This window comes from Artemia franciscana, chromosome 7 (genome assembly GCF_032884065.1).
Source record: "Artemia franciscana chromosome 7, ASM3288406v1, whole genome shotgun sequence".
In the NCBI taxonomy this organism is placed as follows: Eukaryota; Metazoa; Arthropoda; class Branchiopoda; order Anostraca; family Artemiidae; genus Artemia; species Artemia franciscana.
This window is the reverse complement of record NC_088869.1, coordinates 31,088,930-31,116,372: the sequence shown is the minus strand read 5'-3', so window position 1 is coordinate 31,116,372 and position 27,443 is coordinate 31,088,930. Positions and strand designations below refer to the sequence as shown.

At 36.5% G+C, this 27,443-nt stretch overlaps 1 protein-coding gene across 1 annotated transcript in view; it reads right to left on the bottom strand.

The window, feature by feature from the left end:
- LOC136028619 (importin subunit alpha-4-like) overlaps positions 1-27,443 on the bottom strand; it is a 52,308-nt gene that overhangs the window by 7,365 nt on the left and 17,500 nt on the right. Inside the window, exon 2 of the mRNA XM_065706451.1 lies at positions 13,871-13,985. Within this exon, the coding sequence (XP_065562523.1) occupies positions 13,871-13,985 (115 nt within the window). The remainder of the gene's footprint in view (positions 1-13,870; positions 13,986-27,443) is intronic.

Here is a 27,443-nt window from a genome sequence, read left to right as displayed (position 1 = left end):
ACTCAATAAAACCTTCAAATGATATTTTGACTTTATAAACAAAAAACAAGAGCAACTCAATAAAAACTTCAAATGATCTTTGGACTTTATAAAGAAAAAATAAGAGCTAAGAGCTCATATGGCACTTGTGACAAGGCCAGAAGAGCTAAGAGCCAAGAGTTCATATGGTATGATCTCTAACAAAGTTCTAAGTATCAATAGATTGACTTAAAAGGAAAATCAGAGGCTTAATGCCGGTTGGGATTTAAAATAAGAGCTTTGAGTCACAATGTCCTTCTAAATATTAAAACTTATTAAGATCCGATCACCCACTCGTAAGTTATAAAAGCTTCATTTTTTCTAATATTTCCTCTCCCTTTAGCCCCCCAGATGGTCAAATCGGGGAAAAAGACTTTATCAAGTCAATTTGTGCAGTTTCCTTACACGCCTGCCAATTTTCATCGTCCTAGCACGTCCAGAAGCCCTAAACTCGCCAAAGCACTGAACCCCTCCCCCCAACTCCCCCAAAGAGAGGGAGTCCAGTACGGTTATGTCAATCACGTATCTACGACATTTGCATATTCTATCCACCAGGCTTCATCCCGATTCCTCCACTCTAAGCGTTTTCCAAGATTTCCGATTTCCCCCTATATTTCCCCCCAATGTCAACAGATCTGGTCGGGATTTGAAATAAAAGCTCTGAGACACGAATTCCTGCTAAGTATCAAATTTCATTAAGATCTGGTCACCCATTCTTAAGTTAAAAATACCTCAATTTTTCAAAATTTTCCAAATTAACACCCCTCAACTCCTCCAAAGAGAACGGATCCGTTCCAATTATGTCAATCACGTATCTAAAACTTGTGCTTATTCTTCCCATCAAGTTTCATCCCAATCTCACCACTCTAAGCGTTTTCCAAGATTTCTGTTTCCCTCTTCCAACCCCCTATGTCCCCAGATCCAATTCTAATCAAAAATGGAGCATCTGAGACATAAGATCCTTCAATATGGAATGGTTTGCCTTTGGAAGTTGTCGAGGCAGATAGTGTTCGAATTTTTAAGAGTGCCTTAGTAAATAAACCTTTTTATTTATACGGTTTTGTTGTGTAGTTTCGTGTTATTTAGAAGTTTTTGCTATTTAGTTTGTCGTTGCCAATTTACTTTAGATTAGTATTACCATTTTGTGTTTTTGTGACAAGCATTGAGGCTTACCGCTATTCGTAATAATAAATAAATAAATAAATATATCAAGTTTCATTAAAATCTGATCACCTATTCGTCAGATAAAAAATACCCCAATTTTCAAGTTTTCTAAGAATTCCGGTTTCCCCCTCCAACTCCCCCCAATGTCAAAGGACCTTGTCGGAATTTAAAATAAGAACTTTAAAGCACAAGATCTGATCACCCGTTCGTAAGTTAAAAATACCTCAATTTTCCAAATTACCTCCCCCCCCAACCGCACCAAAGAGGGCGAATCCGGTCCAGTTATGTCAGTCACGTATCTTAGACTTGTTTTTATTCTTCCCATCCAGTTTCATCCTGATCCCTCCGCTTTAATTATTTTCTAAGATTTCCCTCCCCCCAATGACGATGGATCCGGTTGGGATTTAAATTAAGAGATCCAAGTTACAAGGTCCTTCTAAATTTGAAGTTTCATGAAGATCCGATCACTCCTTCGTAAATTAAAAATATGTCATTTTTCTAATTTTTTAGAATTAACCCCCCCCCCCAAATAGAGCGGATCCGTTCCAATTATGTCAATCACGTATCTAAGACTTCTGCTTACTTTTCCCACTCAGTTTCATCCCGATCCCTCCACTCTAAGCGTTTTCCATGATTTTAGGTCCCCTCCCCCAAACTCCCCCCAATGTCACCAGATCCGGTAGGGATTTAAAATACGAGCATTGAGACACGGTATCCTTCTAAATATCAAATTTCATTGAGATCCGATCACCCGTTCGTGAGTTGAAAATACCTATTTTTTCCAGTTTTTCAGAATTAAGCCTCCCCCCGTCTCCAACTACCCCAAAGAGAGCAAATGCGTTCCGGTTATGTCAATCATGTATCTAGGACTTATGCTTATTTTTCCAACCAACTTTCAACCCAATCCCTCCACTCTTAAGTGTTTTCCAAGATTTTAGGTTTCCCCTCCCAACTCCCCCCCCCCCCAATGTCACCAGATCCGGTCATGATTTGAAATAAGGGCTCGGAGACACGATATCCTTCCAAACATCAAATTTCATTAATATCTGATCAACAGTTCGTAAGTTAAAAATACTTCTTTTTTTCAAATTAACCGGCCCCCCACTTCCCCAGATGGTCAAATCGGCAAAACGACTATTTCTAATTTAGTCTGGTCCAGTCCCTGATATGCCTGCCAAATTTCATCGTCCTAGCTTACCTGGAAGTGCCTAAAGTAGCAAAACCGGGACCGACAGACAGACAAAATTTGCGATTGCTATATGTCACTTCGTTAATACCAAGTGCCTTAATTACACTTTAGATTTTAGGACGTTTGAGGGGGTGGTTGCCCCATTGTCATTTGTGGTAATTCACGTATGTTTTAACTAAGTCCTAAATATTAAATTTAACTTTTGTTTGTTTTAAGTTGAATTTGAGTACAATATTCATTTAAATTCTTATGGATTTTAAGGTTTTATTCATTTATTCATAGGATTTTTAAATTTTGCATATTGCATGTCTTATTTCTTCTAGTTTTGTAGTGTTTACAAAAAAAATCAAGTTTTTTCAACTGAAAGTAAGGAGTGACATTAAAACTTAAAACGAACTGAAATTATTCGGTAGATGAGGGGACCTCCTCAATACTCTTTTCTTCACGCTAAAGTTGTTTATAACTTTTAAAACAGAATTAAGTTTATTTAGAGTTTCAGTCACTATTGGGCCAAGTCGCTCCTTACTTACAGTTAGTTATCACGAACTAATTGAAACCACTATACTTTTCTTTACTTTTTTCCCCCTTTTTAGATTTTTATTTAGGTTTAGTTCCGTCCATTTTCAACGGACACAGCTTTATTATATATTAGTTACAGGAAATTTTTTCAAATAGTTTTTAATGTTTTCCCATAAAGAATTAAATATTTGATGGCAACTGAAATTTAAAGCAAATTTTAAAATTCATATTGAAATTTTCCACCGTCTTGCTTTTATGTAATATTGTTGTAATACCATTTCTCAAAAAAAGTTGGGGTGGTTGGGGAGGGTTGTTTTAAAAAAAAACGATAGAAAGTATGTATATTAGTTTGTCTTCATTCGGGCTGAAGCTATCCTTACCCTGGGGTGCCAGTGAACTTAAATATAGACGTTTCTTATTCTATTTATTCTAATTGGTTTATATTTCACTTTGTAATAAGTCGAAGTGTTTGCACATTTTAATATCATAGCAAACACCTTAGCCTATACTCTTTTATTGCATAAGTTAATCAAATAGTTCGTGGTAACGAACTGTAGTAAGGAGCGACCCGGCTCAATAGTAAACGAAACTCTAAAAATCGGAATTTTGATGCTAAAAGATACATCAAAAGAATCGTATTTTCATGCTGATTTTAAATATATAAGTTTCATCAAATTTAGTCTTTGTCATCAAAAGTTACGAGCCTGAGAAAATTTACCTTATTTTGGAAAATAGGGAGGAAACAACCCCTAAAAGTCACAGAATCTTAACGAAAATCACACCATCGCATTCAGCGTAAAAGAGAACCTATGTAGCAAAAATTTCAAGCTCCTATCTACAAAAATGTGGAATTTCATATTTTTGCCAGAAGACAGATCACGGGTGCGTATTTATTTGTTTGTTTGTTTTTGTTTTGTTTTTTTCCAGGGGTCATTGTATCGACCAAATGGTCCTAGCATGTCGCAAGAAGGCTCATTCTAATGGAAATGAAAAGTTCTAGTGCCCTTTTTAAGTGACCGACAAAATTGGAGGGCACCTAGGCCCCCTCCTACGCTCATTTTTTTCCAAAAGTCAACAAATCAAAATTTTTAGATAGCCATTTTGTTCCACATAGTCGAAAACCATAATAACTATGTCTAATAAGGGGCTGCAAGTTACAAATTTTGACCAGTGTTTACATATAGTAATTATTATTGGGAAGTGTACAGACATTTTCAGGGGGATTATTATGGTTTGGGGGGTTAAGTTGAGGGGAGGGAGCTATGTGTGAGTATCTTTCCTTGGAGGAATATGTCATGAGGGATGAGAAACCCAATGAAAAGGGCGCAGGATTTTCTAGCATTACTATAAAAAAAAAAACAATGAAAAAGTTTTTTCAAGTGAGAGTAAGGAGTAGCATTAAAACTTAAAACGAACAGAGATTATTAAGCATATGAGGGGTTCTAAAAATATTTTAGCATAAAGAGCGAGGTATTTAGGAGGAGATAAATACATCGCTCTTTATGCTAAAGTATTTCTAGTAATTTCAACTACTAATTCTACGGCCTTTCTGATTCAGGGGTAATTCTTAAATTAGCGAGGTATTAACGAGGGGAAAACCCCCCTCATATACATAATAAAAATAAAAGAATATAAAAGTTTTTTACGTAATTTAATTCTTAATTTACGTATATTTTTTACTAATAAAACGTTCGTTAAAAATTAAAAGTTCTAGTTGCCTTTTTAAGTAACCGATAAATTGGGAGGGCAACTACGCCTCCTTCCCCACTCCTTATTTCTCAAAAGCCATTTAGCAAAAAGAGAATTAGTATGCGAATTTCATTTTAATAATTTATGTGCCGAGAGCCAAAATCAAACATGTATTAATTCAAAAACGTTCAGAAATTAAATTAAAAAAACTAGTTTTTTTAGCTGAAAGTAAGAAGCGACATTAAAACTTAAAACGAACAGAAATTACTCCGTATATGAAACGGGTTTTCCCCTCCGCAATCCCTCGCTCTTTACGCTAAAGTTTGACTCTTTGCCACAATTCTAATTTTTAATTCACAATTCACAATTCTAAAGAAAGGACATGGCTTCACTGAATTCTGACTCTTGTTGAAATTAAATTAAAAAAAACTAGTTTTTTTTTAACTGAAAGTAAGGAGCGACATTAAAACTTAAAACGACCAGAAGGTACTCCATATATGAAACGGGTTTTCCCCTCCGCAATCCCTCGCTCTTTACGCTAAAGTTTGACTCTTTGCCACAATTCTAATTTTTAAAACAATTAAAAACTTTAGCGTAAAGAGCGAGGGATTGCGGAGGGGAAACCCGTCTCATATACGGAGTACCTTCTGGTCGTTTTAAGTTTTAATGTCGCTCCTTACTTTCAGTTAAAAAAAAACTAGTTTTTTTTTAATTTAATTTCAACAAGAGTCAGAATTCAGTGAAGCCATGTCCTTTCTTTAATCAAATAAAGAGTATTATTCAAAACACGTTCTAGTATCAGCCTGTGCAACAGTGAAGTAGTGGTTTTGGCTCTGGATCATGTGTGAGAGGCCAAGGACCAGGGTTGTAAAAGTGGTCCGGATTTATTCTAGAAGATTATTTAGGAATGCTCTGCAGGAGCATCTAGTGGTGGTCAAGTCGATTATTACCGAGAAAACTGTAAACGACCTTAACTACCCTTGGATGTATCTATTTCAAAAGTCAGTTTGTAAAACCCAACAGTAGTGTATACATTCCTTTCGATAGTAAGATGGCTTCGTTGCTTGATTCTATTCAAAAACTAAAGTCTATTGTGATAGCACTGTCAACTATTAAGGAGGTTCTGTTGAAGCTTAGAAAGAAGAAATTCTCGTCTTGTGCCTACAGAATTCGTGCTTAGCATTTTATCACCACAAGTGACCTCCGTCTATAACCACCTTGCATTATTTTTTCAAATGGTTTTTAACGTTGGCGTCGTTCCGGATAGTTTATGCATAGGAGTGATTAGCCCAATTCTGAAAAAGAATAAACCAAAATGAATTCGTTTATCATATAGGCCAGTGACATTGTCAAACGTTTTCACAAAGATATTTGAGCTTCTGATTATTGACCACTTAAAAGAAAAGTGCATTATGCCGCCATTCCAGTTTGGGTTCCAGTCCAGTTTAGGGGCTCCATGCCCTTAGAAGTCTCTGTAATATACTCACAGATAAAGAAGCATCTGGGAGCACTCTGGTTCTTCAAGCATACAATTTTATGAATGCTTTTGGTTCCCTCATCCACTACCAGGAAATGTTGCAGTTATAAAACCGAGGTGTTAGTCTAGATGTAATTTTCCCATTATATTAATGGGAATAAAACAAGGAGCCATCACATCACTGATTATCTACAACAGCACCTCTCTTCCCGAACAGATTGGCATACCGATTAGTTGCATTTCAAAAGTGATGGATACATCAGTTCTATGTTATGCAGACGAGCTTTCAAATCTGTGCTAGTCAATAGCTAGTCTTCAACGGAGTTTTCAACAAATAGGACAAACTAAGAATACTGCGAATATCCAAAGTCTTTAATTTGCAGGGTAGTTATGCACCCGATAGTGTCCGTCTAGGTGATAGTGACACGGCATCCACCACTGTACTAACATATTTAGGTCTCCTGATCAGGTCTTTGATTATGAATAGACGAAAGTTTTTGCTTCTGAATACTGAACTTAAACTCAGAATTGCTTATGCTAGTGTGGGTACATTGCAACTTAATCTGGAACGGAAAGCCCTTTCTCGAACATATTACAGTTTAGATTTCCCACATATTCTATATTTGACCCCATTTTGAGACATTTTACTGAATCTGATAGGCGAATGTTAAGAAAGTTCTATTTAAGTGCACAAAATTTTTGCTTCAAGCCCCTCGGTGGTTCAAGAATAGGCATATCGTTAACTGTTTTGGTGCAGTGAAAATGGTTCAGGCCGGGGATGAACATTTTCAGAAACTGAGTAACAAGCCCTCTTCTCACCCATGGAATGGCGAACTACTTTAGATCTAGTATTATTAGTAATTTTTTATAGCTTTAGGACATGTTTTTTTGTTTCCTTTCTATTATTGTGCTCCGTCGCCTTTTTTTTATAGATGGCAAAAAAAGAACAGACATACATACATAAAAATTTATCATGATACTAAAAAATTATAGCTAAACAGTAATATTAAACTGAATTTTGTAACTAGTCACGAAAAAGTTTTTAAAAAATAGCATAGTGGTTCTCATTCTTTTCTTTGGCATTAAATTAAAAAAAAAAGTTTTCTTCAACTGAAAGTAAGGAGCGACATTAAAACTTAAAACGAACAGAAATTACTTCGTATATGAAAGGGGCTGCTCACTCCTCAACGCCCCGATCTTTACGCTAACGTTTGACACTTTCTCTCAACTCTACTTTTTAAAACAGAAACAAACTTCAGCGTAAAGAGCGGGGTATGATTTCCTAAGGTTGCATCATGGTTATTGCTCAAGGACCATATGACTATTGCTACTAGTAGTTTACAAAACTCACTGCAGAACTAAGCCACCTGACGCAACACCTCAATCCATCCTTACAACCTCCTTTCACTATTTTACTCCTAACATATTACTAGACATATATTACATTCTTTTCAACAATCTCAATGCTTCTTTCTTTCCTTTGAAATTTTCCATGATACGATAACGTAAATATGACTAGATATTTCGTTAATGCAAGCTATTTGCCATTGAGAGATTATTCAATGTATCTTTTTGCCAAAGCAATTTTAACAGCTTTTGGGGCTCACTAGAGTGAAGTTTTTCCTAGAATGAGATTTCCCAAGTAGATACTGCAGATCCTATTTATGTGCCTTAGCTGATAATTAGCAATTCTTTTTCATCAAAATATTATGAATAAAAATTATAATATAAGTATATCCCGATTCAGTTCCAGTTCCAAAAATTGTAGAGAAAGCATATGGACTATTATCAAGTCCGTTCAACTCGTTGACTCCTTCATCAGATGGACTAGCCACTATACTCCTCAAGTCAGTAAACAATGGACACACTATTATATACAATACTACTCTATTATAGATTGTGGGAAGTGTGGGTACCTGAGCTACCTGTCCTCAGCAGTTTAAAGCCACTAGGCTGGCCGGTACCAATACGGCTCTTCCTGCTCACTCCTGCACAATTAAAATCTATATATAAATCATCTCCTTTATATTGACTTCTTCATTCTTTATTAATAACTAACCCTGCTTCTCTTCTTTAAGATATCAATAGATGCCTTAAATATCTTAATATCAATATCTCAAGACAGGTTAGAATTCAGGATAGCTATATTTGAAAGAAGTGGATAGAATCATAGGAAGCAGCGTTTGGAATCTTAGCCAAAGAGAAGAAACGCTTCAAAGAAATAGTCTCCTCACTCAGAGCCTGGCAATCACATAATACATGCTGAATTGTTTAATCTGTTGAGAAAAAGACTCGGCATAAAGGGGAATGGTGTAGCTTCCAATTAAACAACAGACTATTTAGAAGAAGGGCACCTGACATCAGCCAGTAATATAGCACAGTATTTAACCTAGTATGAAACGGGGATAAAATTAATTTAATGTAATTGACATCAGATCTTTACCAGATAATATCTCATGAATTGAGGTCAGAAGAAGGACTAGGGATTAACATGCCTTTGTGACTTAGAACATGTTGGAAATAGATCTGATTGCCTTTAGCCTTAGGGTTAAGAAGCTGTCTTCTAATATTATATAAATCTTTGTCATTGGCAATTCTATTAATATTTTGGACTAACAGCAATGCTGATTTGGAGTCAGAGAGACTGAGTATATTTTTAGATTCGATGTTATAATGTATAAAAGGCATCTAGGGCCAGGTGAATGGCACATGATTCAGCACACAAAATCGAAGCTCCCAATGGGATAGGAGAATAGATGTTCAAGATCAGAAATAGGATACATGCTCCTGTTCCAGCTCTCTACCTCAGGACAGATCCATGTCTATATATTTTTCTATCATTAGGATACGCCTCTGAGATCTGTTCTGGATCTCATAATTAGGAATCAGGTTTTGTTAATCATGATGAGTTCTACTTGACAACCTAGTGGACTCATTTCCCATGGAGGGGATTCAGTAAAGGGATGTGCGTAAGCAGAATATTGATTATAATTTGAAACCTCCATTTGAAATTGATTCCATGATAAATGGGCATTGGGACAGGCTGACTTCCCAGCAAAGGTATGTGCATATGAGGCATGCTTGGTTGCATAAGCCAGGATTTGTGAGAAATATTTGAGAATCTCTGGACAAATATTTGAATCTCTGGACAAATATTATATCTTGTTGAATAAGACTTTGAAGAAGGAAAAAAATCCCTTCCAGACTTCCAAATAATCAAATCATATGCATAAAGATCAAATGATGCATGAGATACTTGAAATTCATAAACAAACAAGTTGAATAGAAGAAGACTCAATATTGCACCTTGAGAAAGACCTCTTGTAATGGAACTACACTCACCTCTAGACCGATTTCTCAAACATAAAAACATCTATAAGTTAGAAAGGACTTTATAAAAGTAATGAAAGAGTAAGGGAAATCAAGATTAATTAAAACTTCCATTAGTTAATTGTGAACTATATTGCCATAGGCATCTGACCAGTCAAAGACAACAGCCATTGTGACATGTCTTATTTTAAGGGAATTAAAAACATCAATTTCTAGCTAGGTAATGTTGTCTAAAGGGCTATGCCCTTTTCTGAAACATGTTTGTTCACTAGGAAAGAGATTATTGATTTCACCAAACCACTCAATTATTGATAACACTAGCCTTTCCGGAACTTTGCTAAAGGCAGGTAATACTGATATAGGACAGTAAGACTTGGGATCACTAGATCGCTAGAAGCAAGAGGGTGCTAAAGTTGGAAATACCTGAGCAATCTTCCAAACATCTGGGAGCTTTTTGCTAGACTAAATAAGATTATTAACCTTTGGGGACTCAAGATTCCACAACATATAAATACCATCATAACCTGGGAAAGAATTGATATTAAGAGAGTTAAGTGCTACACTGAATCCATCTTGGGAAAAAGGTTTCATCAGGGTGCCTTTATATGAACAGGTAAGAGGCAGAGTGCAAAAAGGACGTCGGGCCGAATGAATCTCATAGATATTGGCAAACATATCTGCCTTCTTTTTAACTGAAACAATTGGACAACCATCCTGACTGATATCATGTCTACGGTCATCATTAGACTGCTCCCAACATTTAGTTGGCTAATGAAATTGTGAACTTTTGAAATTGGGGTTCTAAAGGTAATACTTGAGCTGAAATTCATCTATGTACACTGTTTAGCATTCCTACAAACTAGTTTCACCTTAGCACGTGATTGCTTATAAGAGATTGCTGTTAACGGAGATGGGTGCTTTTGAAACATTTTACAAGCCTTTCTTTTTGCCTGAACTGCAACACTAAACTTGTCATTCCACCAGTTCTTGTGTATTTTGGAGCCACTGTAAGAATACAACTTAGTCATTGATATTGCTGATTTGACTGACTGCAACAGGGTTGATCAAACAGTTCGTGGTGACGAACTGTAGTAAGGAGCGACCCGGCTCAATAGTAACCAAAACTCTACGAAACGGAATTTTGATACCAATAGTTATATCAAAAGAATTACATTTTAATACTTATTTTAAATATATAAGTTTCGTCAACTTCAGTCTTACCCATCAAAAGTTACGAGCCTGAGAAAACTTGCCCTATTTTAGAAAATAGGAGAAAACACACCCTAAAAGTCATAGAATTTTAACGAAAATCACACCATTAGATTCAGCGTATCAGAGAACCATACTGTACGAGTTCCAAGCTCCTATATACAAAATTAAGGAATTTTGTATTTTTTGCCAGAAGACAAATCACGGATGCGTGTTCATTTTTTTCCCCGGGGTGATCGTATAGACCCAGTGGTCCTAGAACTTAGCGAGAGAGCTCATTCGAACAGAAATAAAAAGTTCTAGTGCCCTTTTTAAGTGACCACAAAATTGGAGGGCACCTAGGCCCCCTCACATGCTTATTTTTTCCCAAAGGCGTCGGATCAAAATTCTGTGATAGCCATTTTATCCAAAATAGTCGAAAAACCTTATAACTATGTCTTTGGGGGCGACTTACTCCCCCCACAGTCCCCGTTGGAGGGGCTGCAAGTTACAAACTTAGACTAGTGTTTGCATATAGTAATGATTATTGGGAAGTGTACAGACGTTTTCAGGGGGATTATTTGGTGGGGACGAGGGGTTGAGAGGGGGTTATGTAGGGGAAACTCTACATGAAGGAATTTGTCATGGGGGATGAAGACTTCCATTAAGAGGGCGCAGCATTTTCTAGCATTATTTTAAAAAAAACAATGAAAAAATAAATGGGAAAGTTTTTTGAACTGAAAGTAAGGAGTAACATTAAAACTAAAACGAACAGAAAATATTACGCATATAAGGGGTTCACCTCATCCCAATACTTCACTCTTTACGCTAAAGTATTTTTAGTAATTTCAAAAATTCATTCTACGGCCTTTGTTATTCAGGGGAGGAAATTTAAGCGTTAGTTTAAAGAGCAAGGTATTGACGAGTGGGCGAACCCTCTTATATACGTAATAAAAACATACGAATATAGAAGTTTGTTCCATAAGCTAATTCGTAAGCTACGTATTTCTTTTACTAATGAAAATGTTTGTAAAAAACTAAAAGTTCTAGTTGCCTTTTTAAGTACCCAAAAAATTGGAGGGCAACTGGGCCTCCCCCCTCCTTTTTTCTCAAAATCATTGGATCAAAACTATGGGAGAGCCATTTAGCCAAATAAATAAATATGCAAATTTCGCTTTAAATATTCATCTGCGGAGAGCCGAAATCAAAACATGGATTAACTAAAAAACGTTCAGAAATTAAATAAAAGAAAGTTTTTTTTTAAACTGAAAGTGAGGAGCGACATTAAAACTTAAAACGAACAGAAATTACCCCTGATATGAAAGGGGCGGTTCCCTCTTTAACGCCCTGCTCTTTGCGCTAAAGTTATTACTATTTTAAAAAGTAGTTGAGAGAAAGAGTCAAACTTTAGCGCAAAGAGCAGGGCATTGAAGAGGGAACAGCCCCTTTCATATATGGGGTAATTTCAGTTTGTTTTAATGTCACTCCTTACTTTCAGTTAAAAAAACTTGTTTTTTTTCATTGAATTTCAAAATTAGACTCAATGGCATTAATATCAGAATTTGAAGAAACAAAGGAAAGGTCTACTTCCTTTTGTATCTCGCGAAAAAGGGACCAATTACCTCTGGAGGTATTAAATATTGGTATGTAGAGTTTGGGAGAATAGTATAAATCTTGAAATGATGTAAGAATTGCAGAATGATCAGGTAGCAGAGATGAGACCTTTACCATCTGGACTAGATCATATATGAAGAAGGGCTCAGAAGCAAATCTATAGTTGAGAAACAGTTACATGAAATGTTATGCCTGGTCTGAAGTTAAATGGGATGAAAATCAAAGTGTTGGGAAAAATTAGACAAAATATACTCTATTCCTCTTCCTGCTTTGTTGCTACCAGCTGATTGTTCCCAGTGAGGGTTATGGAAATTAAAATCACCAAAAATAAAGGTATTATTACCTAATAGTTCAGATTCCAGGACACTTTGGATGTCCTTGCTCCCACAAGGGTTATACAGTGATTTTACGGTAAGCTGATTACCATTAGCTAAGGTAATCATTATACCTACAACATTAATTTCATCCCTGTAGATAATTAAAGGTCGAGGGGAATGATGCATTGAATCATGAACAAAGATGGCAACACCAAGACTGGTGTTTTCTGAATTACCCCCCCCCCCAACTCCCCGAAAAAGAGCGGATCCGTTCCGGTTGTGTCAATCTTTGTATCTAGGACTCGTGTTTATTTTTACCACCAAGATTCATCCTGATCTCTCCACTCTAAGCATTTTCGAACATTACAGGTTTCCCCCAATAACTCCCCTCGATGTCACTGTATCTGGTCGGGATTTCAAATCTAAGCTCTGTGACAAGCTATCGTTCTAAATAACAAATTTTAAACACATGAAATCACCCATTCATAAGTTAAAAATACCTCATTTTTTTCGAACTAACCATCCCCCCCCCCCAGATGGTCAAATTGGGGAAACAACTATTTCTAATTTAAACTGGTGAAGTTCCTGATACACCTGCCAAATTTCATTGCCCCAGCTTATCTGGAAGTGCCCAAACTAGCAAAACCAGGACAGACAGACCAACAGGAATTGTGATTGCTATATGTCACTTGGCAAATACCAAGTGCCATAAAAAAGAGTGAACTATATCCAAATAATTGCAATAATAAAGCTCTCAAAGAGTCAGGTGAGTTATTGAAACGCCACAAAGTTCATTGAAAATTCTATTTATTTAAATTAGATGAAGATTTAAAAATAAACAGTAGATTTTGATTCCAAGGTACCAATCATCTGGTAAAGATTATCTTCGGTTCTTTTTTGGTGAAACATAAGCAAAGAACGCTTACATACATCTAACCAAGAACCTCAAGAAAATGGGTCCTAAAACCTTGTCAGTTGCACAAATGTTTTCTCTTTCTTTTAGTATTGTACATTATTGTTTCCTTTTTAATCCAAGATAACATACACAGTTTAAAGTGGAATTAATTCCACTAATAAATTAATCTTAGAATATTAAGGAGCGACAATAGATTTGGCCTCTTAGAGGACAGGGGTCACTTGCTCTGTAGTTTGGGCTCTTTAATTAGGCCATTTAGAGCTTGTGAGGAGTGGCCAGCATTTGGGCAAAAGCATCCTGTCGTGACATTTGACCAGCATAATCACAGCTGCTGTCCAAGCAGCATTACATAAATTGGATCTTGGAGGAGGTGGTTACTCCCTATCCTTCTTTATACCTAAGCTGCATGAGAAAATGTGTTTAATAATTTGATAAAATGGAATAAATACCAGAGAGTTCTTGTAAGCTTTTGTTCTCAAACAAAATTTCCTCTTTTTTAGCTTTCTCTACATCTCTTCTTTTTTCGTCTCTATTTGTCTCTACATCTCTTCTTCTTTCGATTTCCTAAAAAGATAAAGGCATATATAATACCAAAAATATTGTGCCTTTGCAATAACACAATAATAGTTCCTTGTTATATCATTGCTTGAATGTCCTTTAAATTGCTTGAGCGCTTGAGGTAAGTCAAAAAGCATTCCCTTTTTAGTTATATACTAGCACAAGACAAGCAAAGTCCCTCTCCACAGCCGGGTCAGAACCTCTGCATCAAGATCTAAGTATGTGCCTGAAAAATCAACAACTACCTCTCAATAAATTACCCAATGAAAATATGCAGAGGAGCAAGTATCTCGCCTAGTCAGTCAGAATCAACAACTTCAAATAGTTATTAGAATGCTTTTTTTCACTAACTCCTAGATATCACCTTCTTACAGAACTTGCAGAAGTCTAGACACTGGTAGCAAAGATATTTCCCATGTGCCAACTAATGAATTTTTTTTATCATGTAATAATTCCTATTTAAGCGAGTCCAGTTCTATCCGTACTGTTTCTGGCCTGAATCCATGCCACCTGTTTTCTTATTTGATTTACCATCCACTGCTAGATTGCAAGAGACACTCATCCCAAGAAAATAATACTTTTTGCATTACCTTGATACGCACTTCAGAGCAATAAGGTTGAATGGATGTGTTGCTCTGTGAGTGATGATGGCTGACACGTGTTACTGATTTGGATCATGCCAGCAGCATTTCCAGTACCTGCATGACCACTCATTATCCAGTGACTGCGTGAAAGTTACAGGTGAAGCTGCAGACACTGTAGACTCGGAGAGGGGATTCCAGCTGTGGACAATTCTTTTGGAGAAGAAGTTTTGACACATTCTTGTGTTCACCTGGCATTTAGAAAGTTTCTTTGAATCGGCTGTTGTATGGAATTGGTAGGACTTATTCAGGTTGATGAGACTAGATGTGTCATTGAAGAGTTTGTGGGTAAGCAGCATGTCACCTTGTCTTCGGCGGTAGACCAGAGTAGGTAGTTTAAGTTTTTTAGTCTTGGTATCAAAATTCCGTTTCTTAGAGTTTTGGTTACTATTGAGCCGGGTCGCTCCTTACTACAGTTCGTTACCACGAACTGTTTGATAAACCCTGTTGCAGCCAGTCAAATCAGCAATACCATCATAGGGGGGGGGGGGTCTTTTAGCCCATCTATAACCTTGGTGGAACGCCTCTGCATGCCCTCAAGAAGTCTCATGTTGCCTTTGTATTAAGGAGCACCTATGCAGTTTTCTTCGTCAAGGTTAGATCTTATGATGGCCTTATAAAGTTTAAGAAAGACTTTGGACGATCTGCTCGTAATAGATCTCTTGAGTAGGTCAACTTCTATGTTAGATTTGGAAACCACATTCCTTATGTGGGAGTGAAACATGAGCTGATTATCAACGAGTACATTTAAGTCCCTTTCTTCATTGTGGGTTTGAAGATCAATCCTTGTTTGCTTGTCAGGACACCACATAGAGTACACTGCGTTATCATTCTTAGGTTCAAACTGCAATATGCAGTATTTGCTGATGTTGAATTACACATGAAAACACATGAGCCAATCGACTGTTGTCTGGTTCAGGCCTGCAGAGAGGAGCTTTATGCAGTCTTTTGGGGGACCCTATCAAATGCTTTGGCTAGATCAAGGAGAATCAGGTCAACAGGTATACCAGTGTCAAGAAATTTGGTAGTGAGGCTATAAGTTTTGAGTATATCGGTTTCCACTGGCTTGTTGCAACGGAATCCATGTTGGTTATTAGAAAGTATCATGTGGGTTGTGAGATGGTCGTGGATTGGATCATTCACCATTCTCTCAAGAAGCATGGCACTAGCGGGACGTTAGACTGATTGGTCTGTAGGTCTCTGCTCTGGATTTTTCCCTTTTCTTTTAGTACTTCTTCCATTAGTGGGATTTTCAGTTCCTTTCTTTCCTGATTTTCCCGATCATGTATGGTAGGGTTTTAGGCTTGAGGATCATCTTAACCGACGTGTGCAGTTTCTCTGCATCTAGAAGGAGGATTTTGGACATGTTCCATTTGTCTTCCACAGGTCCTTTGACGATATTGTCCCAATTAACATTAGATAAATCAGCTCTAATGGATCTGTAGTCAGCAAACATTTTTGTAACAAGTATGTTGGTTATTTATTTGATTGATGTCTGAATTTCTGGCAGTTGGCGGTTGCTCTTTCCAATTGGTGGCATGTAGCCGATTTTCTGGACTAGTTCTGGGTTGTTCCCGAAAGCTAAATTGAGGAGTGATGGTTTCTGGTGCAAATGATACTGCGTTGACTGGTCTAGAACTTGGGTGAGGGAGAGATTGTGGATAAATTGTATGAATGGGGATAACTCGTTTTTCAGGCAATTCAATGGTGATATTGTATGCGCGAATCCATCACTCCAGGCTATATCAGGGAAGTTGAAGTCTCCAGCGATGAGTAGGTTTCCTCTGAAGTTGGTGGTTGCTTTTTCGAAAACACAAGCAAGTGCCTGCTCGGATTCCAACGTTGACAGTGATGAGGGGCTTCTGTAGATGCATCTCACCCTGATTAGAACATTCTGCGAGCTGTCAGCTTCACAAAGATCAAACCATACTGTTTTGAGACTTTTTCTTATTGATAATTGTATAGGTTTGATGAAATACAAAGCTTTAACAAGGGCTATAATACCTTGATGGCAATCAGGGATTGAAAGATTGGATATTAGCTGGTATTCCGGGATTTTAACATGTTGGTCAGTTAGTTGGTTCCAGCTATTTTTTGGACAATCTTTGGTAAGGAGGATCAAATCATAATCTTTATTATAAATTACTGAACTGAGGTCATTGAGTTTGTTTGGTAGCTGGTCTATATTCGTGATGGCTATGCTGAGATTGGTGGATATCATCACTTCTTCTTGGGCATTGGCTTCTTCTTCTTCTTCCTCTTCATCAGCAGATGGGGGCTTTTTAGTTGAGACTATAAAACTATTCAACCATAATCAATAATAATCAATATGGGGTCTTACATGCGATTTATAAAATTAGAGTAATGTTTTCTCATTACAGTCCCAAGGTGGGGTTAGTATTCCTTTTATTATTCTTAATTTTCTATAGCATTTTTTCATTGTCTTTGTGATGTGAAGGTAGAAACTTAGTTTTTGCTCAAGTATGAGGCCTAGATAATTAATTTGATTGTCCTCTGGAATATATATTCCCTTTAATAATTTTTTTTTAATTCTCTTAGCCTTGCATTAAGATTATTTCACTTCTGGTGAAATTGGACAATTTTGGACTTGCTGGGTGCAATAGGTAAATGAAAATTTTGAAAAAAAAATTTCAAATTGGAAAAGCCCTTTTTGCAACTTTGAATGTGCAATCTCAAAGGTGTTGCCAGTTGCCCATAAAACCAGACCATCAGCATAATGTAGATTGGTGTGTGGGAGGTTTATGTCCCAGAGAAATAGGGAAAAGAGGAGGCAGCTCAGGACTGCACCCTGTGGAAGGCCTTTGGTTATTGAAGTTTTGGGTGAAGAGGCTGAACCTACACAAACAATAAAACTTCGGTTTTCTATGAAAGATAGGATGAAGGATATAAGTTTGGGGGTTAATCCCAGATTTGCAAGTTTAACTAAAAAAATCTGGTGGTTAACATTGTCATATACTCCTTCAAAGTCAAGGAAAGCAGGAGCTAGGACATTATTTTTTCATAGGGATTCATTTATTGCATTCGTTAACAATATGAAAGCATCCGTTGAGGAGTGGTGTTTCCTGAAGCCAGTTTGAGTATGAAGTATCAGATTATTCTTCTCAACAAACCATAGCAACCAATGGTAAATCATTTTCTTCATTACTTTTCCCAGCACAGGAGTAATCATTATAGGTCTATATGACTCAGGGTCACGTTTAGGTTTATTTTCTTTAAAATTGGTTGAAGAGATGAACATTTCCAGATATTAGGGGTTGTGGATGTGGCCCATGCATGGTTATAGCAATTTAGGAGCTCCTGTTTGTATAAAGGGGTAATATTCTTTATCCATGTAGGGTGTATATTATCATAGCTACTTGTATCATTGGCCCTGATATGTTGTATGGCATTATTCAGTTCACTTATTGAGAATGGACGGTTTATATATTCTGATCCTGTTCAGGACTGGTAAATTGCATTTGTCAAGATTTGACTGGTGATATTTTTTTTTGATGTTAGCCTTTTTGAGAAAAGGGTAGCATATGGTTTTGGCTTTTCCATGTCATTGTCATAGCGAGTATTATCAGGTATTAGTTCATACTGAAGTGGGTTGGGGGATGCTTTTTTCCCATAGATTTTGCTTTTTTAGTTTATGTATCGTTGGCTCACATGTTTCTCTGGAAAGACTATTTGCAAAATTATTCCAGTAATTATATTTAGCATTAATTATTGTTCTTTTGAGATTAACCTCTGCTAGTAATTTACTTAAATATGTAGCAGAGGATGGTTTTTTAGGTATGTTCTCCTAGCTGCATTTTTTATTCTCCAAATAATTTAGCAATCTTTTGTCCAACATGCTTTAGGAGTGTGTTTAGGGATTGTTTTCATCGAGAATTTCAGAACTTCATTATAACTTCATCATTAAGCTTATTTCTGAACATAGTCCAATTTGATTTAGTGTTGATATATTTTGGGATATGTGGGAAAATTTTGGCTGGTTCATTTAAAGAGGAAACTGTAGCAAAATGGTCAGAGCAGAGATTATCAATTTTCTTTTTATATATTTTATTCAGTATATTTATTGACAAAATTTGTAGGTCAATAGTTGAGAATTTGTCACTCTTAAGGTTAATAATATGAAAAAAACTTTGTTTTCTTAAAGAGTTAAAGAGGCTGCGTCCCAAAGTCGAACCTTAAAACGTACAGGAATTAGGAGAGGCAGTTGGGGGGCTGCCGTCCCCCAAACCTCCCGCTTTTAAAGACTTTCTTGTACAGGTTTTTTGTTGTGGGGGGACTTCATTGTTACTAATTACTAGTTTCGGCACAATGGTTCTCCTGTCCTCTTGTGTTTAACATTTTTCGAAGTTATTCTATTATTCATTCATTTCAATTTTTTGTTAATTAAAAGAGGGCCTTTCCGAAGCCAAGAGCGGCGGGTAATAGCTATAGGAGGTAATACAAAAAAACCTGTATAAAAGAGTCTTTAAAAGCGGGGGGTTTGGGGGGCGGCAGCCCCCCAACTGCCTCTCCTAATTCCTGTACGTTTTAAGGTTCGACTTTGGGACGCAGCCTCTTTAACTCTTTAAGAAAACGAAGTTTTTTTCATATTATTTCTGTACGTTTTTCTACAATCCATGGTGGATGTAATTTAATAATAATTTTCCATTTTTATTTTCTCGCTTTCTGTATCAATAAATTCAAACTGACAAAATTATCTAATTTTGATAATTTTAATAGTTTAGCGGCTTAATTAAAAATTTAGCAGCTAGTGGATTTTACCCACCCGCCTCCGGTTTACGGGCCCAGCACGTTATCAAATAATATGCTTGTTATCAAATAAGTTATTACAATAGAAAATTTCACCAACGGCTTCAATTAGGAAATCAATTTAAATGGTTCTTTTAACTTGCCTCCATCAAGCCTTACCCCCGCTTCAGTATAAATTCTTGTGAACATTCCAGTATGTAATTCTGATCACATGTTTCCATGTTTATTTTCTCCCTTTCTGTATCAATAAATTCAAACTGACAAAATTACCTAATTTTACAAATTTTAAAAAGCTAGCAGCTAGCGGTTTCGATCCACCGACCTCTGGGTTATGGGCCCAGCACGCTTCCGCTTCGCCAAGCCGCTGTTATTGTAAGAATTTTTCAAACAAGTGATGTTATTACAAGAGAAAATTTTACCTTCAATGGGGAAACGGGTTTTTCTAAGCTAGAAAATCGGGGGGTTAAGATTTTCCGACGAAACTTTCCAGGGCACTTACTCGGAGAATTCCGCGTCGAATGAGTCTTCGTACACCCAGATCCGATGTCGGCTGTGACCTGTAGGCGTCGAGGAAAAAAAATAGAACATGAACAATAAGTGGCTATGCGTGGTTTCTGGAAAACAGGGAAGGAGTTATCAGATCGAGTTGAAATTTCGCGGATAAGCTCCTGGGCCCTAGGGGATCTTAACTTGTGAATTTCAGCCCGATCGGACAACGTTAAAGGGGGGCTGGGGTTGGGTGGTCGAAACTTTCGGCCAGATTTTCCCCATGAAGGAAAAGTCGGAGGGGGATAAAATTTGGCAGGTTTCTTAGTTGGAGCTCGGGCTACGAAATGCATCCCTCCCCATCCCTCTGCGACCACTGGAACCGAAGATCGCTGAACATTGTCGTGGTTCGCCTCTTTAAAGAGGCACGAGTGTGCCTCCTTGAAATATGTGTTTAGATTAGGAGGGGTAGTATCAATAGAAACAAATGTCATTTCTTCTTCTTCTTTCTGGGAAGTTTCTGCAGTTACAAACAAGTCTGATGATTTATCACTAATAAAGCAACTAAGGGCTACTTCATCATTTTTAATTTTATAAAAAATGGCATAACTATTTACACTATATACTGATGGTGGGGTGACAATTGGAATCACACCACCATTGCTTCTGGGTTTTTGGACGATTTTGTTGCCCCAAATGACCAGATCTAGTTCGCCATTAGATACATGATCATGTAATTCTGCCAGTGGCAATTTTCTACTTTCCTTGTCAGCTTTAACCTTGTCGTGGTGGAACTGTAGTGTTGTTTTGTTTCTTCTTTTGTATAACATATTCGTGGTTTTCCTGGGCAATAAATGGTTGGTAACTGTGAAGACAATTAGTATGGTGGTATTGGATGGATCTTGAGTGGACGCTGCAGAAGGTTACTTATTCAGCTGCCTTAAACTAGTGATAGTAGCAGGCAGGTTGTATTCTTTCTGTAGAAACTCCACAATGAAAGCTTTGTTGGCTGTGTTTTGGGCTTCAACTGACAGTGTAGGGCTGATTGGGACACCAAAAACAATGAGATTCTTTTATGCATTTCTCTCTATCTGTTGGTTCAAATGGCCTCAAATATCTTTTTGTCTAATTCACTTGATAGTGTCTTTGAAGCAGCTTGCAGGATGTCTTCTAACTACTTTCTAACTTCAGTCAATATATCATCCATTGTGCAGAGTTTAACCAATTCACTTTCAATGTCCCCAACTGGTTTGTAAAACCTATCAGCATATCTTCCATGTTGCTTTTGATATCTTCCTTAAGCTGCTTGGTTGAACATACAACTATGGTACAGACAATGTCCTCCTTGTTTATGCCTCTCTTTTGCCATGGGTTGAGTTCACACAGAGGACACAGCCAGTGAAACTTGTTTCCATTGCTTAGGGTGTTGATAAGCTTGCATGTGGTCATTGGCATCTTGATGCACCGAATACACAACCTGGCTTCAACTTCAAACACTGATCACAGTTCAAGGCAGTGGACTGTAGCATTAGTGCTACCTTGGAGGAGGCGCAAATGTCCTCTCCACTTTTCCATGGTGAAATCATCTTATCTTTTGCTATGCGGTACTGCTCTGCCATCTTCCAAAGAAATTTTCAATTTGGTCAAGAATAGGGATTTTCTCAAGTACAAATTGTGGCTTGCACCTAATTCAAAATGTGGATTCAGAGATCCAGTGTACATGCGCAGATGAGTGTAACATTATGGGCACAGGTAGCAGCTATACATCAACAGGTAAATACAGTGTTGTGATTATTCACATAAGCACTTTCTATTTGTCAATTCGGCCACTTTCAAACACTGATGAATGTTCTTAGTCTCTAAATCCAGAATAATATTAATTCATTGTAGGCTAATATGACTAATATACTAACATAGGCTACTGGTATTTAATATAAAAATAGGAAAGTCCAAATGAACTTCTCCCAATACAATATCAATACTTCTGATATGAAGTTCCATTATTCACACTATTCCCATGAAAATTAAAAGCTGTATTCACAAACTCTAATAATAAAGGACATAATATTATGGTTAGCCCATTAAAATGTTACTTAGGGTACCAAAGAATTGATGATAACACAATTAATAAGGAGAAATGGCTTTATCTCTCAGATTAGGGGCAAATATCCAGGGGTTCAAAATTAAGAATGCGCATGGGTTTGTTTATAAACCCAAATGGGTTTATTTTTGATTCTCTCTCACAAGCTTCTTTTTAAAGATAATCAAAAGATACAGCTGGATTAATCAAGGTCCTGTTAATAAGTACCCCCACCACTATTACTAAAGACTCATTGAAGATTTCTGTATTACTGCCCTTCCTACTAGCCTTTCTTAAACCTTTTTGAATTCAATCCATGGATAGTTAAATTAAGGGAATTTTTAAAAAAGACTGGTACCAAAGCATAACAAAAACTCCAATAATGGAATCACCCTTACTGAAAACCTTTAATAGGAAACTTGAGAGCCATAACTTTAACAAACTGAAAAATCCCATTTTTGGGTAAAATTATGACAGTTCATATAAATGGCTTACCAATAAAGTGAATATATCACTTGATACCTTTTTTATGTTCTTTACAAATATAAAAATTGCTATAACTGTAGATTCTATTTTAAGCACAGTTTGAGCTCTTAAAAATGACAGACTTTCAAAAAAAATTATGACAGTTCATATAACTGACTTACCAATAAAATGAACATACCACTTGAAGCCTTTTTTTATGTTCTTTACAAATATAATAATTGCTTCTACCGTAAATTCAAATTTAAGTAATTCTTGAGCTCTTAAAAATGATAAATTTTCATTAAAGTATGAGTCATTGTTCATTTTCCAAAAAATAAAAATAATGCTACATTTTCTCAATGCATAAATTATGTTTAATAATGTTAGTTTAGGTTAAAAAGTGCTTAAATTTGAATTTATGGTAGAAGTGATTATTATATTTGTAAATAACATAAAAAAAAGGCTTCAAGTGGTATGTTCACTATATTGGTAAGTCAGTTATATGACTGTCATAAATTTACACATTTTTAAAAAGATAGTAGCCTACTGATATGTCCTCTTTTTTTCTTTTTAAAATAGCACTGAAACATCATATAGGGCTGTTTAAAGCCTAGTTTAAATACTAATTTTTGTTTTAAACAATATTTTGACATTAGAACATACTGTAATATAGTCTTGGACTATATTCTTGCTATCTTGAAATGGGGATAGGTTAGGAAAATGAAACTTTCAGGGATGGGTCTACTGGCTCAAATATGTCCTAGGAAGATATTTTAAAGTACCCACCTCCACTCCTTCTCTCTCTAGAGGGCCCTGAAATTCACCTTCATGACAGGTCTATAAACCTAATGAAATTTTGACAAACAACATTTTACCTTAATTTTCAGTTACTGGTTGCTTTTTCTCTCCCTTTAGTTCTGAAAATACAATTCCTGTTATTTGAGTAGAATTCTGAGCCATATCAATGTTGTTGTTTTTTTTCAACATTTAGGTAATGTATTTGCATATCTTTAAACCCTTATAAATTGGGATTGAGCAAAATTGTGAAGCTGAAAACAATTTTGTTATACTTCATTCAAGCAGAAGATCTATTTTGCAAGGTTTCACTTTTATAACATACATATTTTTAAAGGTTATCAAAGGTCAGGACCCTCTAGAGAGTGAGGGAGTGGAGGCAGGTACCTCAAAATACCTTCACAGTATAGCCTGTAGACCTGTCCCTGAAAGTTTCACTTTCCTAACCTAACCCCTTTCTGAGATAGCAAGAAGTCACTAAACTAGAATTTTACAAAGATTTTTAAAAGTCATTAAAGTCAGTTCTCTCTAGAGGGAGAAGGGGTGGAGGTCAGTAACCTACTCCAAATACCTCCCAAGGAAATAGCCAAGGCTACTTAAGCCTGGAGATCAAGGTAAAATTCTATTTAATTGACTTCTTGCTATCTCAGAAAGGGTTTAGGTTAGGAAAATGAAACTTTAAGGGATGAATCTAAAGACTAAAGTATGTCCCGGGAATGTATTTTGAGGCAACTACCTCCACTCCTTTTCCCTCTAGAGGGCCCTGACCTTTGATGACCTTTAAAAACATGTGTTTTATAAAAGTGAAACCTTGCAAAATAGATCTTCTGCTTAACTGAAGTAAAACAAATTGTTTTGAGCTTCATAATTTTGCTCAATTCCATTCTATAAGGTTTTAAAGATATGCAAATACATTTCCTAAATTTTGAAAAAAAAAAATTGATATGGCTCAAAATTCTGCTCAAATAACAGGAATTGCATTTTCAGAACTAAAGCCAGAGAAAAAGCAACTAGTAACTGAAAATTACTAGAAAATTTGACATGTTGTTTTGTCAAAATTTCAAGACTTGTCATATAGGCAAATTTCAGGGCCCTCTAGAGGGAGGAGTGGAGGTGGGTACTTTAAAATACCCTCCCAGGACATACCTTAGCATGTAGACCCATCCCTGAAAGCTTCATTTTCCTAACCTAAACCCTTTCCGAGATGGCAAGAAGTCAATTAAGTAGAATTTTACCGAGATCAATCCCTTAAATGTCATTTTCCTTACCTAGCCCCTATCCAAGAAAGCAAAAACTGACTAAACTAGAATTTAACCCCAATTTGGGCTATATCTATGAAAACTAGGGGGGTTAGTGAAATCATAGTCAAAATGTGTTAACTAGGCTAAGTTAAGTTAAAAAAAATTTATGCCTATCTATATATATATAAATAAGTCGTTTGTGTGTTATGTCTATTACACTATGTCTGTTACGCCAGACATATGACGTCTGAAAAATAAAGAAGAAAAAGAAAACAAACTAAAATGTAAAAACTGGGAATTGCATAAATATTTCGAAATATTTTGACAATAGATTAAAGTAATTCGAAAACCTTCAAACAGATACTTAAAATTTTGAGGTTTATTATAAATTGTTGAGCTTTAGCAAGCTTAGCACGTAAAGAGGAATTTTTAGTATAGATCTTAAAATGACAGAAGAAACAGCCGAGGAAGCTGCTCAAATAGTTAATTAAAAGAGAAATTTTAGTATAAATCCTACAATGGCAGAAGAAACAGCCGAGGAATCTGCTCAAAGGGTTAATGCCAAAAGGCTTACGGCTAAAGAACGCAAAACCGCACAGTTAGATGAAAATCCACCTGGACAGCGAGAGTCAAAACGTATAAAAAAAATGATAATAAAAATGATAGCGATGATGATTGGATTTGGGATTTTGGCTTGGATAAGGTTATCAATGCCTACCAGATTTTAGTTAAAAAAACAAAGGTTCGGCGATATGTTTTTCATGGTCACGCTGAAAAATAAAGAAGAAAAAGAAAACTGAAAAAAGAAAAATGGTAAAAAAACTAAAAAAAAAACTAAAAAGAAAAAACTAAAAAAAGCGTAAAAAAATAAAAAAAAAGGAAAAACCTAAAAATAAAAAACGTAAAAAAAAATAAAAAAACGTAAAAAACTAAAAAGAAAAAAAAACTAAAAAAAAGCTAAAAAACTAAAAAAAAAGAAATAACTAGCTCAACCAGATACAAGAATTCCTCCAGTCTACGCATTACAAATTGTTGCAGATTGCCCATACCCGATGGATTTCTCTAGAGGCAGCTATCAGACGAGTTTGGGAAGTGTGGTCACCCCTGGTTACCTTTTTTTGTGAAACAGTCAAAGGAACCCTCTGCAGACAAGGCTTCAAAAGATAAGACATCCAAGATTCTAGCCTACATGAAAGAACCTACAACGAAGGCATATCTGTACTTTCTGGCTTTTTGTGCCTGGTTAGGTAAATACGTTGAACGTACAGTTCCAGTCTGGGGACACAATGATCCACACTTTGATATCAAGCTTCAGATCGACATTGAAAGCGATAAGATGCTTCGTGAAACTAGAAATCCTGAACAGAAGTGATGCTTTTGAGTTGCCTCTTGAGCCCCGAAACTACAAAGATGTGAAAGATATGTTGTGTGGTCCCAACACAGAAGCTTATCTGAATGAAGAAGGACCATCAGGGAAACCTTTTGATAAGTTTAGCTGATAAGCTGATAAGTTTGATAAGCTGACGTGCTTGGGATTCTACGTTGAACTTGTGAAGCAGATGAGAAAGCGGTTCAATCATAAAGATAAGACGTTACAAGCTCTCGAGTACTTAGCCCTGAAAGTTGCCGTGAATGGAACTGTTGAAACGATTAGTCCATTAACCAGCAGATTTAGCAAGCTCCTGGGGAAAAGTCAGAGCGAGATAGAGTCTGCTAGAGACACTCTCGAAAACCAGTGGCTGAGCCTGCCAGATTCCAAAGAAGAAATGATCCTGAAGACTGGTGGTGAAGAGATAGTGCCCTCACTATGTTATGTTTGGAAGCTATTATTAGATGTGAAGAGTCCCGACGGCATTCCCAAATTCTGTGAACTATCAAACTTTATGTTGAACTTATGCGCTTTATCTCACTCAAGTGCTGGTGCAGAAAGGCAGTTTTCTCAACTAACAAACTTCAAAACTAAGTTGCGAAATCGGTTGGAAGTAAAAACTGTGGATTCTCTTATGCATGTAAAGCAGATGGTTACTCGTAGTGCTGCGTCGGTGGATCGGTGGCAGATTACGCCAATATTACTCAACAACTTTTCTAGGTGGTACTGCAAGGCCGACGACAAGGATGAGCAAATAGAGAATGAATCTGAACCTCACCTATTTGACTAACCAATCAGAAAACCAAATAACTGAAATCAGATTGTAATAGCCGAAGTTTTTTTCTCCAAAATGGTTAACCACTAGAAATTGATTTATTTTTTTTTTTTTCAAAAACGAAAACTGAAGCTTTGAACAGATTTCTTGTACAGGAATTCTGCATTAAAATTTCACTTGGCCTTTTCTGAACCCAGGGTGTGGTTGGACCTTTGTATAACGCTTCTGAATTGGAATCCGATTCATTCTGTATCTGCTTACTTTTCGTAAGCATTCATAGCATAAAATACACTATATGTGAAATCTAACACAGTCTTTCCCTTATAAAGGTCTCTTCATGCTGTCTAGGATGTTCGGTTTGGTCCGTCTTGAGCCGCGAAGATGGCAAAGGACTAGAGCAAAATATTTGGGATTTGCTTAGACATTTGTTGTGCACCATTCTGCTTTCGGTGAAAAGGATTGTGATTAAATAAACCTTTCCATTCTCTTTACAGACGTCGTCGACCTCTTCTCATAAGAAAGAGAGTAGGCAGGGAAAAACGGTCCTCAAAAAACCATAGCTATTTTCTGACACCAAAAAGCCTTTTTCTTTGGTTTTCTGTGCGTTTTCTTCTTTTTTTTTCAACATTTGATTAAGCACATGTGATACTTGTCTTGTCACTATTTAACTATTTGTCACAAAGAATTTGACATTTCTTTGTTTTTTTAAGAATAAATTAGCTTTATACAGAACAAGTGATATTTGTCTCGTCATTATTTCTCTCCTTACCAAGTTTGATCTCTTAGTTAACTGATCTCATGAATACGTTAATGTTTGGATGAAATAACGCTGTGGTTGTGTATTT